The sequence below is a fragment of the Marmota flaviventris genome, chromosome X (assembly GCF_047511675.1).
Source record: "Marmota flaviventris isolate mMarFla1 chromosome X, mMarFla1.hap1, whole genome shotgun sequence".
NCBI classification, from domain to species: Eukaryota; Metazoa; Chordata; class Mammalia; order Rodentia; family Sciuridae; genus Marmota; species Marmota flaviventris.
The window spans coordinates 130,072,860-130,085,685 of NC_092518.1; the positions used below are offsets into that span (position 1 = coordinate 130,072,860).

A 12,826-nucleotide genomic window follows, 5' to 3' on the forward strand; every position below is an offset into this window, starting at 1 on the left:
AAAAAATAAAAGAAATGACGCCAATAATGTGGTTCACAAAACAAAGAAAGAGAAACTCAGAATTCCTAAAATTAAAATGAAATAAAAGACAAGTCACAGACTGGGAGACACATTTTTTAACTATCAAAACTTTTTCTTGCATTCAAAACATAGGAAGATTACTAAAAAAAAAAAAAAAACCCTCAACAATGAGAAAACAAACACCTGATTTAAAAATTGACAAAATTGTGAATTGAACAGATAATTTACAAAGAAGATATATACATGATTACTACGCAAAACCATGGTGAGGTCCTTCTACACGTTAATCACAGTGATGAAAAAAAAAAATCTGGCAATAGCAAGTGCTGGAGATACTGCAAAGAAAGGGGCATATTCTTGCATTACTGCCAGGAAAGCAAGACTGTTTAGGCACTCTGAAAAGTAGTTTGGCAATTTTTATATAGTTAAACATGTACTTACCATGTGATCTAGCACTACAAATATAAAGCCACACAAAAACACAGATATAAAGCCTTATAGTGGCGCTGATGGTGATACAAGGAGTTAGAAACTAACTTCAGCAAGTAGTGTGATAAACTGGTCATCCATATAGTGGAATGTCATTAACAATGAAAGGGAACAACCTGTGGCTATATGAAGAGTTTAAATGAATTCCAAAGACATTATGCTGATTGGGAGAAGCTAGTCTCAAGTACTTGGTATATAATCCCATCATACAACATTCTCATTTAGAAAAACAGATCACTAACAGATTAGGGTTCTGATGGGGTGATAAAGTAACAATGAAGGAGCAGCATAAGGAAGTTTTATAGGGTAACAGTACTATTATATGTGCTACCTACAGCTATACATATGTGCAGTTGTTAGAACTCTTTTAAGTCTATGCCCCAAACCAATCAGCTCTATTGTATGATCCCTAAGGAAAGAAAGGAACAAGGGAAGAGTAGCCTGAGGGGTCAGGGTAGGAGGGTGGGGAGATGTCAAGGGAGGCTGGCCAGGCTATGCCCCCAGGGCTTCTCCTGTGGGCTCAAGTGTGGGTAAGGCAATGTCATTCTGCTGGGACCAATACATACAGACACAGAGCATGCCTGGCATGGTGGCAAGGTTGGAGTAGCGCGATGCAGCCAGCGTGAATCTGCCAAGGTCACTAACTTGGAGGGGGTATAGGATCTCTAGAAGCCTGGGCGGCTAAAGGTGCTGGAGGACGTGGTCCCAAAAGTGTCCTCAAGTTCTTCCAGCAGGTTGTAGATATTTGGTGTGGTGAGCGTGTGTGAGGTGTGCGCACAGGGGCCCAGGCAGCCCTGGTCCCTGCAGTACCTGCGATGCCAGCAGAGGCAGGCGGGGCCAGACTGCATGTGTGAGAGAGGGGAAGTGGGGGTGAGTGGGAAGCGGGGACTGGGACACTGAGCACAGGAGTCCTGAGTGAGGGAGTGGGGACTCTGAGTGAAGACTCTAGGAACCCAGAGGCCAAGGCCCAGAAGCAACACCTTTCCCCAAAGAAGAGGCGCCTGGGACATAGCGTTTCCTGCAGCAGGCCCCGTGGTGAACATGCTGCAGGTTTCTTTCCCATGCTGCCCTCACAGCAGTGCTGGGCAATGGGACTGTCCTCAGTCAGGCTTGCACTGTCTTAACTGGGAGACCAGCAGGGTGATGACAGTGGCACCCACTGGAGGTTGGGCAGAAGCTCTAAAGACATCTCCTGTCTGCTTCTCCCCGCAGGTGGTGTGTGTCCCCCTGTGGATCCTCATGTCCTTTCTGTGCCTCGTGGTCCTCTATTACATCGTGTGGTCGGTCTTGTTCCTGCGCTCCATGGATGTGATTGCAGAACAGCGCAGGACGCACATCACCATGGCACTGAGCTGGATGACCATCGTCGTGCCTCTCCTTACTTTCGAGGTAAGCACCTGGGAAATCTGTCCAGCCCGCAAGCCCACCCTCCCCCATGACGACATCCTGCCTACCTGGAAAGGCAGCCCGCCAGCCCTTGACATGGTGGTGTGCCCCGTGGAGGTCTGCAGAGAAGGGCAGGGACATGGCCAAGTCCTCTCTTTCTCCTAGGCACGGGGCGGAGAGCAGTGCACCTCTCCAGCCACCATGCATCTGGAGGCGTGCACCTTCTGCTTCTAGGAAGGGAGAGTTTGAAGTCATCACTATGTATTGGAGTCCTGTAGAGAATTCTACAGTGGACACAGTTGGCTTCTTACAACCAACACCAGGAATGTTTCCCATGAAACCCCTGGTGGTGACAGTTTTCCAAGTGGATGGACTTTTGCTTGGTCCTGAACAAGCAGGCCAGCGGGCGGGCACCTGGTTGCTCCCCACAGGAAGCATGCTTTTCTGCCCTTGCCATGTGACTCTCCCTCTTCCGAGACCTAATAAGGGAGGAGGTGTGTAGTGGGGCAGCTTCAGACTTTGTTCCTTTCCAAGTGACACATTGACAGGACCCTGACTGTGTCTCTTCTCTAGATCTTGCTGGTTCATAAACTGGACGGCCACAATGCTTTCTCTTGCATTCCAATATTTGTGCCCCTGTGGCTGTCGTTGATCACACTGATGGCAACCACATTCGGACAGAAGGGCGGAAACCACTGTACGTACTCTGTGCCTGAGAAGCACTGGGGAGGGATGTGTGTGTGTGTGTGTGTGTGTGTGTGTGTGTGTGAGAGAGAGAGAGAGAGAGAGAAGGGGGAGGGGCTCTGCTCTATGGAAGGATGAGTCAGAGGGCTCTGATTTAGGAATAGCCATGGGGACTCTAGGGCTGAAGAAGGTCAGGCACCTCCCAAGGCAAGGGCAGCTGTCACCCTTGCTTTGTACTGGCCTGCACCCCAGCTCTCCTCCAGGCCGTGCATGCCTTGATTACAGGCAGGACCATATAAGGCAGGCTGGCTCTCCGAGCTCCTGTGCCCTCCTCTGCAACCCAGGTCTCGTGAGGCTAGATGAAAAGTCCTCGTCTGCCCAGAGAACCTGGGGAATCCTCCCAGGTCTCTTTTTGTGCCTCCCTTCCCCAGTGTCAGTCTGGACATCACAGATTCTGGTCAGTTGTACGTGGCCAGAACACTCTGCATCTCTTCCTGCATGCTGACATATGGATTCAAAATCATGTTTGCAGAGGGTCCTTCCTCACAAGGCAGTGAGCACCAGTGCATGGACCCCAGAGCACTGCCCTTGCGGAAGCTCGGGGCACTGCCAAGAGCAGCCCAAGCCATGCTTGCTGCTCTTGTCCTGGGAGAGCCAGCACTGAGCCAAGTCTCCTGAGACGCAGAGAGGGAGAGCTGACCTCAGGGAAGTGACTTTGAGGAGGGCCCATGAGCGGTAGTTCATGTGCTCTAGTGCCCAACCGAATCCCTGGGGGGCCAGCTCAAGTGGTGTTCCTGGCCCAACCCTAGCCCAGCCCACCCCAACGCTTCTGAATCAGGAAGGCTAACCCCTGAGCTGCAGAATCACATCCTAAGAGCACCCCAGGAATGTCCTTGCCGAGAATTTGGATCCTCACTTTGAGAACCTTGGAGCTGGAGGGATTAATTCTTCCTCCACTGGCCCTGCAGAGCCTGGTCGGCCATCATCTCCGAGGAAGCTTGGGAAGCATTACATAGTGAGAGTAAAGCTTCCTGTTGAGTAAAGAGAACAAGAAGGAAATCCACGGAGACTAGCATTTGAAAAGGAAAATCCTTCTTTTTCAGGGTGGTTTGGTATTCGCAAAGATTTCTGCCAGTTTCTGCTTGAAGTCTTCCCATTTTTGAGAGAGTATGGAAACATTTCCTATGATCTCCACCATGAAGACAACGAAGAAACTGATGAAATCCCAGCTCCAGAGCCTCCTAAAATCGCCCCTATGTTTCGCAAGAAGGCCAGGGTGGTTATTACACAGAGCCCTGGAAAATACGTCCTGCCCCCTCCCAAGTTAAATATCGAAATGCCAGACTAAAGGACACCGGCAGGGCCAGAGCATGAGTGGACTGGGACGCACGCTCTCTCCCTCCCTCTGCCTCTCCTTCACCCTCCTTCCCCGAGACCCCGAGTGGAGCTGGGCCTCTAGGGATGTCCATCTCATGCCTCGTTTGCATTCAGTGCCAATCAGCTGCTCACCACGTCGGGATACAGAGGTGGCGGGGAGGGTTGGGGGTGTCTGTGGATATGATGCCAGGGGCCGTGAAGGAGAGAGAAGAACCGAATTCCATGAGAGCGGGTGTCTAAGGCACCTTCTCTTGCCCATGGTACCACCTGGGAATGGCTGCTCCTGAGACCTGCAGGGGGAGATTCTGTCTACAGGACAGCTTCACGGGGCTGAAATTCCTGTGGCAAGTGTTGGTGGAAGTGGTTTCCTACAGGGCCGCCTCCCTGGACAGCTCCGAGCTGTCCTGGCTGCAGGTCGGCAGTGGGGACTGTAACTGGGTCTGAGTGTACCTGGTGTTTCCGCACAGCCCCGCCGCCATGCTTAGCCCTGTCCCTGCAGTGGAGGGCTTTCCCTTTGGGCGTGCTGACAGTGGTTTCCACGGCCTCCTCCGTGAGCCCTTCCCAGTGGAGTGACTCCATGCCTGTATAGTATTTATACGGATATTTTAGCATTGTAATGTACAGTGTCAAATCCTAGTTCTGTACAGCGTACTCTGTTAAAAGTATTTTTTTACAAGCTTGTGCCCGAGACGGACGTGTTCTGCTGCAGAAGTTGGAGTCGGTGCCAGCCCTGCCCCACCTCAGAGTTGTGCCGGGCCTTCACAGGACATCACCACTTACACCTGGAATTCTGTCACGTGCATAGCCCTGCTCCTGCCAGCAGAGCCACAGCAAGCAGGAAATGACCTGTGTGTTTCCTCACGTTGGGGAAATCAGGCTGGGAATAACCTAGAAAGCAGTGCTCGGGGCCAGGACACGAGGGCAGGTGGCCAGGAGCAGACACATTCACAGATTCCCATGGGGGTTGGGGTCTGTAGCATTCTGCCTGCCGGCAAGGAGAGCACTTTACACCTGGCCAGTGCTGTCACCTGTGAGCACAGTTTCTCTCTCCTCTGCTGTGACAGCCCAGAACACGTCCAGTCCTGCCAGTGGAGTAACGTCCAGTCCTGCCAGTGGAGTAGCCTTCTGCCGAGAATCAAATAGGTCCTTCGTGCAGGTGGGTGGAGAGGACCATTGACGAGCCCGCTCAAGAGGCAAGTGCAGGTTTTCATGTGGGCAACTGCTAAATGGCCTCAAGCAGGCCTAATGGAAGTCCATCACGTCCCTGACTCTGCCGCTGGCGCTGGCCTGTTGCCAGTCTGCTATGTTTCAGAGGAAAGGGGGGAATGGTGTACCTTTCCTGCTTGGTGTGTAAAAAATGTAGTTATGTCCACTATTTTTGCTCCCTGTAGTTGTTCAATAAACCAGTTCCTTGTTTTACATACTCACCGAGTACACCTTGTTTTGTAGACAGCCGGGGAACGGGAATGGTGCTTAGCCAGTGGCAAAGGCAGCCGAGACTGGCAGGGGTGTGGGAATGTCCTTTATAAGGAGTCTCTCCATGAGGGACAGTGCCAGGGGTGTGCAGAGGGAAAGAGGGAGTGGTCAAGATTCTGTGGTTGTCTCGGTGATGCCACACTGCCGTTGTAGGATCTCAGGAGGTTTTGCTCAGTGTCCCTGGGCTGGCTGGCAGGCACTGTACACGTGGAATTGCCTTTGTAGTGGCCCTGGGGTACTCACTTTGATCGTGTGGGTAGCAGAGAGTTGCTTACCTCCCAGATGCTCTGTGTTTCTCTCTCGCCCGAGCTGCCCCTCCAGTTCAGTGGCAACTTAACTCGGGTGGCCTTTCAGAAAAGGAAAGCCACAGTTGCTGCTGGTTGAAGGCTTTCCCACAGGCAGCACAGGGCCCACACGAATCCTTCCTTCTTGAGCACATTGGATTTCAGACTCGCTGTGCAGAGGAATGCCTTATTAATTAACGTCGGAGGCTGTGACTCAACTGCCAGGTGCCGTGCTGCTCCTGTGTGCCCCTTGAATCCCCGACCCTGGGAGGCAGATGCCCGAACTCTTCTCCCTGTGAGGAAATGGAGGCCAGGAGAGGTCAGTTAATGTGTCCAAGCACACAGGTAGGAAATCCTGGGTAAAGATGGTGACACGGGCTGTCTGCTTGCACATCCCAGACCCTTGCCCACTGTGCCCTGAACCTCAGGCCCTGGCGTCCAGAGGTCCCAGGTGTGGAGAACTTATTGGTTCCTGGAAATGCCTGGAAGACCATGGAGTGCCATGCCCACAGTGGAGTGGGGACAGTCTGTGGGAGGTGGCCTTGCATGTGTGGCCAATGTGATTTGGAGGTAGCTTCAGATGGGACGTTTCCCTCTGGACCGTCCGGTGCTACACTGCACAAGAATGACTGCAGAGATCTAATGCTGGGCATAAACCAACACTTGTCCATATGGATGTGTTTCTTGGTCAGGGTTAATAAGACCTGTATGTCAAGCGAAATGGCAGATGACCTGGCCCACCATGACTGCAAAGACCCACACGGTCTGTGTGGTGGGGCACGGGTACAGACTGAGGAGAGGCAGGGAGCAGGACACCTACACCTCTGTGGGCTGTGACATTAACAGGTCATCCGTGTGCTCAAGTGGCGACCTGCCTGCCATTTGTCTCCTCCCGACCAACATGTTACGTGACTATGTTAACAGGGTCTCTGTGGAGGATGTCACTGGCCCCTGTGGCTGGGAGTGTCAAAGGATGGCGGGGCCGCAGCTGGAAACATGGGAGACATCCTAGAATTGGCTGTGCATCAGGAACATCGATTCTCTCGAGGAACGTGTGTGTGGCCAGTAGGTTGGGAAGGAGCACCCCACCTTGTTAGTGCTTCCTGGACCCTGTTGGCCAAAGGAGCTGGAGGAAATGGGGGCTGTCCATGGCTCATCCTTAAGGTTTGGCAGGTTACCTTGAACACTAATGGGCACTGCTGAGATCTTTCCTGTGGAGATGCCTTTGTGTGGACCAGAGTGTCCATGGCTGGTGGTCTGCTTGGGCTGTTTATGAGAACACTGGCCAGGCAGGTTGTGATGTCACCTCCAAGGAACCCAAGACCCCTTTTGATGTCCTGGGGTGGCGTTAAGATCAAATCGAACCAAGGACAAGCCGTCAGTGAGTGTGGCTAGGTGTGAGGTTCAGGGTCCGAGAGGCCAGGGTTCTGGCCCAGGCCCAGAAGTGTGCCTTTTCCTCAAGTGCCTATAGCGGCTAAGGCGCCTGCTACCACTGTGGCCATGTTCCCTCCTCTCTGCATTTCACCATGCTGCTGTCCCAACTGCTACTGTGTCTCAGAATACACGCCAGGCACCAGCAGTGGTCTGATGTATCCCCCCTGGTGGACCACCAGAGGTGAAAGCAAGCATTGAGTCAGAACGCATGCTGGACAACCAAAAGCACCAGAAACCCACGAGAGATCTGTGTGCACAAAAGTGCCCAAGGTATCTGTCATGTCTTTCTTCTCAGTTTTCGCAACACCCTGGGCTATCTGTGGCTCTCAGGGTAAAGACTTTAGCACCATGAGGCCCTGGAGTAATGCAGGGACCAAGACAAAACTCCAGTGGATTAGGGTTCAATTCAGTTCCCCAGAGAGGAGAAAACCAGAGAGGGCAGAGTAGAATCAACAGGAAGCGCATTTGGGGATAGCATGGCACCGGAAGAGCCAAGGTTGCAGCGGAAATTCATGGGCCGCAGCAAACTGCGTGCAGATTCCAAGAGTGAGGTCAGGCAATGGACGTTCTGCAAGGTGACAAAGACGAGGATGATGCGTGGAAACTAGACATGACAATGTCTTTCCACAGTGACCAGTACCAAAGGAATTGTTGTCTTGTGGTTTGGGCAGATGTCCTTGCACGAGTGCATTTTGTAGGAGGTTGTGGTCACCATTGAGCCAGCACCAGGTTCTGGGAGTCTTTGGTGATGGTTAGTCTCTGGCCACGGTGAGTAAGAACCCTTCCTGCATTCACTCCCACCTTGGTGTGGGTGGACACGGGTGACTGACTCCATTTTGCTTATGACAACTTTCCCACTTTAAATACTTGGCAAGTATGAAAACGTGGCATTGCGGCCCAACATTCACACTGACACTGGGTTCCTGGTCATGCTGACACGGTTCCCTTGGCGGTGGTGTGCTTTGTTTAATGGGATCTTCTTCAAATAGGTGGGAGGAGGTCAAGCCTCCCTTTGAGTTGGTCTGAACTGCACCCTTATCATTACAGTGAAGGTGCGAGACTCCCGGGGAGTCCTGCAGGTTTTGATTAGAGGGAGCCCACTCAGGTCTGCCCTACAGGATTTATGTTTGGCTTTATGCCAGCTGCTGGATCTGGTGACATTTCTTTCTTTTCAGTCATCGCACAGATGTGTTACAATGTCACATTTCCACTTGGGAGGAATCTTCTGTTCACCTGGGGGCTTTCAAACTGAAAACACATGCTGTGCTCAGGGAGTCTATTCCAGATGTGATTTCCCTTAATGATCACAGGCAAAAAGCACACACGTTCTTACCCTAGAGAACCTTGGGTTAGGACATCAAAATGCTGTGAACTCAAGTGTGGGGAGAGCTGAACACCAACACCCCAGAAGCCAGTGGTTTCCCTGTCCTTTGCTTTGAACTCCACAGCATGCAAGAGAGGCCAGTGAGAGGTGGGAAGAGCAGCTAAGAGAAAGGCAAAATGGGGATGGAGGAGACCAGGCATTGTAGCCCCCAGCCTGGCCATCTCCAGCCACTCCCTTATCATCTGGCACTCATGGGCACATTGCTGCCAGTCACGTGTCTAGGAGGCACTCCCCTGTGAACTCCTTAACTTTCACCAGGTCCACTTTCCCCATCTCCACCCACACTGTATACATGCCCACTGATCTTGATCTCGTGGGGAGGTGGGCACTTAAACGCCTCTTCCTAAATCTCGTGGGCCCCTTGCTTATGGACAATCTATATAGAAACATGGCAGATTCCAGGACTGCTGCTGGAATCCGTCGAAGGCCCCAGACAGACCCCATGAGAAGAGAGAGCCAGCCTCAAATATCAACCATGCCGTCCATGGGAGGGAGGCCCTGCGCTCCCAAGAATGCAATCTGCTTCCCCTCCCGACTGCTCCTTTCCCCACCCTGCCCCTAGACACTGTTCATGACGACTCCACTTTCCAGGTAGACTCGAGAGGCAAAGGTGAGGATGAAATGGGGGGGAACGCCACAGTGCAGATAACCGTGAGGACAGAATCAGAGCCCCTCAGGGGAACTGTCTCAGAGCAGTACTTAGGCTCTTGATGGTAAAGAGCTGTGCAACCTGGGAAAGCAACAGTTCTCCTGATGCAGGTCGGACGTGGGTAGCAGAGTCATTTGAGTTTCTGAGTTCTGAACTGCATTTCTTCACGTTAGCTCCATAGTCTCTTATTTCTACAGTAAAATTCAACCTTATGTTTAGGAAAAAAAAGTGGATGATTTTGACCCAGCCTGCTTCACCTGTACTGTGACTGAGTTTCTGCTCTGTGACGGTGAGTATGTTCCCTGCACAGGAAGGAAAACCAATGTGGGCTGCTGAGGACCTTCCTGAAGAAAGGCCCTGCAAAGAACCAAATCCCTCTCGACTGACTGGCAGGCCGGGCTGACTATAGGCCAAGCCTGAAACTTTTCCAAACACTCCACTCTGCCCCCAACAAAGTCAGGTTCTCTGGGCTGAGGACAAGGTGCAGAGACTGGCCCCAGGTTCACAGAATTTAGGCCAGGGAAGGGCAGGCCACACAGTGCCAGGCAGACCTCATGCAGACCAGGTCCCGGACTGAGCTGCCGAGAGGGGCCCTGTATAAAGCTTGGGGAATGCACCCCTTCGGCCACCCAGGTCTGAGCTGCTGTCCTGGAGCACCACAGCATCTCAAGCACCACTGGCTTCCCTGACGCCCCTGAGTTCCTCAAGGGGAGCTCAGGACCAGAGCATCCCAGAAAGAGGCTGTCAGAAGCATCCCTGGGACCTGAATCAGACTCATTGCTAGCTGCACAGGAACCCCTGGGTGCAGGCCCCCTGCATGCTCATTCCCACCTTCAACACCTTCCCCAGGTGAACAGGTGGAACGAACTGGGACTGCAAAGTTACACAGTCACTCACCCTCACTTGTCCGTGAGTCCATCTCAAGGATTATGCTGAGAAAGGGACAGCCAGGAAAGGAAAATGGGCTCCTCAGACCACTTCAGGTGGGGAGCACTTGTGGGGCCATGGCCTTTCCATTTCCTAGCTGCAGTTTTGCTCAGAGACCGGAGCAATCCCGGCAAGGCCCGCTGTTGTCAGTAGCTGAAGCTCATGCCCACTGCATGCCAGGCCCCCAGCTCTCATCCACCCTACCCACCAGTTTCCTAAATACTAGTGACTCCTCCTTCCTGCTCACGGGTGCGAGGTGCATAGGTGAGGCTTCAGTAAATCAGGGTGTCAGGATGGCACCATCTAACCTTAGGACAGAGGTCACAGGCACTCAGACACTATGCAGACCACTGGGGCTAATGTGGGTTCTGCAACCATCTACATGTGCTCATGGTGACAGCAACCCCTCCTTCCACCTGCAGGAGGGAGGGCTCTGTGCAGTCCTTCCCTCTGCTGGCTTACATTCCCAGGCCACTAGAGGAAGGGGAAGTTGGAGGGAAAGTGGAAGTACTGGGGAATGAAGTCGAGAAAATTATGTTAGTGGCATGTAGGAATATGTCAGAAAGAACCCCGCTCTTAAGTATAATTATAATGCACTCATAAAAACATAACCAAACAGGAGTGAATTAAATAGTGCAATACGCCATAGTCATTGAGGGCTACAGAATAATGGGAAATTCCCAATTTTACTGAAGTTCTTTATAATTTTGTGCCTTATCTGTAGTTGCCAAAATGACAGTCAATTATGGGCTACTGCCTTGTGCTTCCAAAATCAACCCTGAAAAACCGTGTGTGTGTGTGTGTGTGTGTGTATGGAGAAAGATAGATAGATATTGATAAAACATTTAAGAAATAAACATGTGAAAGCCCTGGAGGAGACTGAAGAATGTGTGTGTTTGGAGATGGGCTTGCAGCAGGGAGGTTGCTGAGGGCCTGTGACCTGCATAGGTGGCATATGACAGGTTGAGGGGGAGAACAGTTTCCAAGCTGCTGCTGCAAGTTCCCTGCACAATCTGAGGCAGTACATCACACCACAGGTGCCAGGAACCCAGGGATAGCAGGAGAATGGAGAGACTAAGGATCCAGAGTGTCTGCTAGTAGCCACCGGAAACCTCTGTACTGGAGGAGGATCGGTGTTATGGTTTACGTGTGACATGTCCCCCAAGAGCACATGTGTGAGGCAAAGTGAGAAGGTTCGGGGGTGAAATGACTGGGTAATGAGAGCCTTAACTCACTCGGTGAATTAATCCCCTAACAGGGATTAACCGAGTGGATGTCATGGAAGAGGCTGGGGGACTGGGGACGTGCCTTTGGGGTTCATATTTTGTCATGGTGAGGAGAACCCTCTCTGATTCCTGATCATCATGTCTGAGCTGCTTTCCTCCACCAAACACTTTGGCTGAGATGTTCTGTGTCCCCTCAAGCACCAAGGAATGGAGTCAGCCGCCCTCGGGGTGAGACCTCTGAAACCGTGAGCCCCAACATAAATTTCTCCTCCTCTAATTGTTCTTGTTAGGTCACTTGGTCACAGCTGCAAAAAAGCTGACTAAGACGACTGGCATTTCAAAACAGTTATTATTTTAACAGAATCGGAAGCATGCACTAGAAATAGAACAGTAAGGGTGAGTCATTAATACAAAAAGTATCCCTGCTGTTTTTCAGGGGAAGGGTACTGGAGATTGAACCCAAGGGTACTTAACCACGGAGTCATATCCCCAGCCCTTTTTATGATTTTAAATTTTGAGACAGGTTTGCACTAATTTGCTTAGGGCTTAAGTTGCTGAGGCTGACCTATAACACGGGATTTTCTGCCTCAACCTCCCAAGTTGCTGCGATGATAGACGTGAGTCACCACACCATGACATAAAGAATATTCTTTAATCAAGGGCACATGTGATCGGACTGGGTGGGTCTGGGCGTTGTGGGATTGGGGCCTGGGATAGCTCGGCCCCGGGGCAGCTAAGAAGCCCATGACGGGACCCGAGCGGCGCCATTCCAGCCCTGAGGCCTGCTAAGCAGGACAGGCAGGCTCTGCGAGCCCCGCGGAGGTCGGTGGCCATCAGCAGCGACCGCAGAGCGATGGTGGGCGGCCCGGGCTTGTATGCCCATGGAGGCGCAGGGCAGCCCGGCGGGCGCCAGCGGAGGAGTCTGAGAGGCAGCGCTCTGCCCAGGCAGCTGGAGCATAGCCTGGCCTCGGCCCTGCCTGGCGCCCTGTCTATCACGGCGCTGTGCACTGCCCTTGCCGAGCCCGCCTGGTTGCACATCCACGGAGGCACCTGTTCCGGCCAGGAGCTGGGGGTCTTGCACGTACTGGGCTACGTGCACCCGGACCTGCATGAACCCCCAGACAGTGCTGCTCCTGCGGGTCATTGCTGCCTTCTGCTTCCTGGGCATTCTGTGCAGCCTCTCCGCCTTCCTTCTGGATGTCTTTGGGCCCAAGCATCCAGCCCTGAAGATCACGCTATGCCCTCGCCCATATCCTCACCGTCCTGCAGTGGGCCACCTTCATCGGTCATCGGATTTTCTTACTGGGTTTCTGAACTCATCCTGGCCCAGCAGCAGCAACATAAGAAGAACCGTGGCTCCCAGGTCTACGTCACCTTTGCAGTTAGCTTCTACCTGGTGGCAGGAGCTGGTGGAGCCTCGGTCTGAGTATGCGTGTCTGAGAGAGCAGGCCAGAAGGCCAGGCACCAAACTCGCATGCCAAAGTGAACG

At 52.5% G+C, this 12,826-nt stretch overlaps 1 protein-coding gene and 1 pseudogene across 2 annotated transcripts in view; both read left to right on the top strand.

Annotated features, from left to right (window-relative positions):
• Tmem185a (transmembrane protein 185A) overlaps positions 1 to 5,380 on the top strand; it is a 39,854-nt gene extending 34,474 nt beyond the window's left edge. For both annotated transcript variants that reach the window (XM_071606869.1, XM_071606870.1), the window contains exons 5-7: positions 1,723 to 1,899; positions 2,470 to 2,593; positions 3,684 to 5,380. In XM_071606869.1, coding sequence (XP_071462970.1) covers positions 1,723 to 1,899; positions 2,470 to 2,593; positions 3,684 to 3,928 — 546 coding nt within the window. In that variant the 3' untranslated portion in view covers positions 3,929 to 5,380. The remainder of the gene's footprint in view (positions 1 to 1,722; positions 1,900 to 2,469; positions 2,594 to 3,683) is intronic.
• Positions 5,381 to 12,190: 6,810 nt separating this feature from the next.
• On the top strand, positions 12,191 to 12,763 carry LOC139703171 (transmembrane protein 127 pseudogene; annotated as a pseudogene).
• Positions 12,764 to 12,826: the final 63 nt, after the last annotated feature.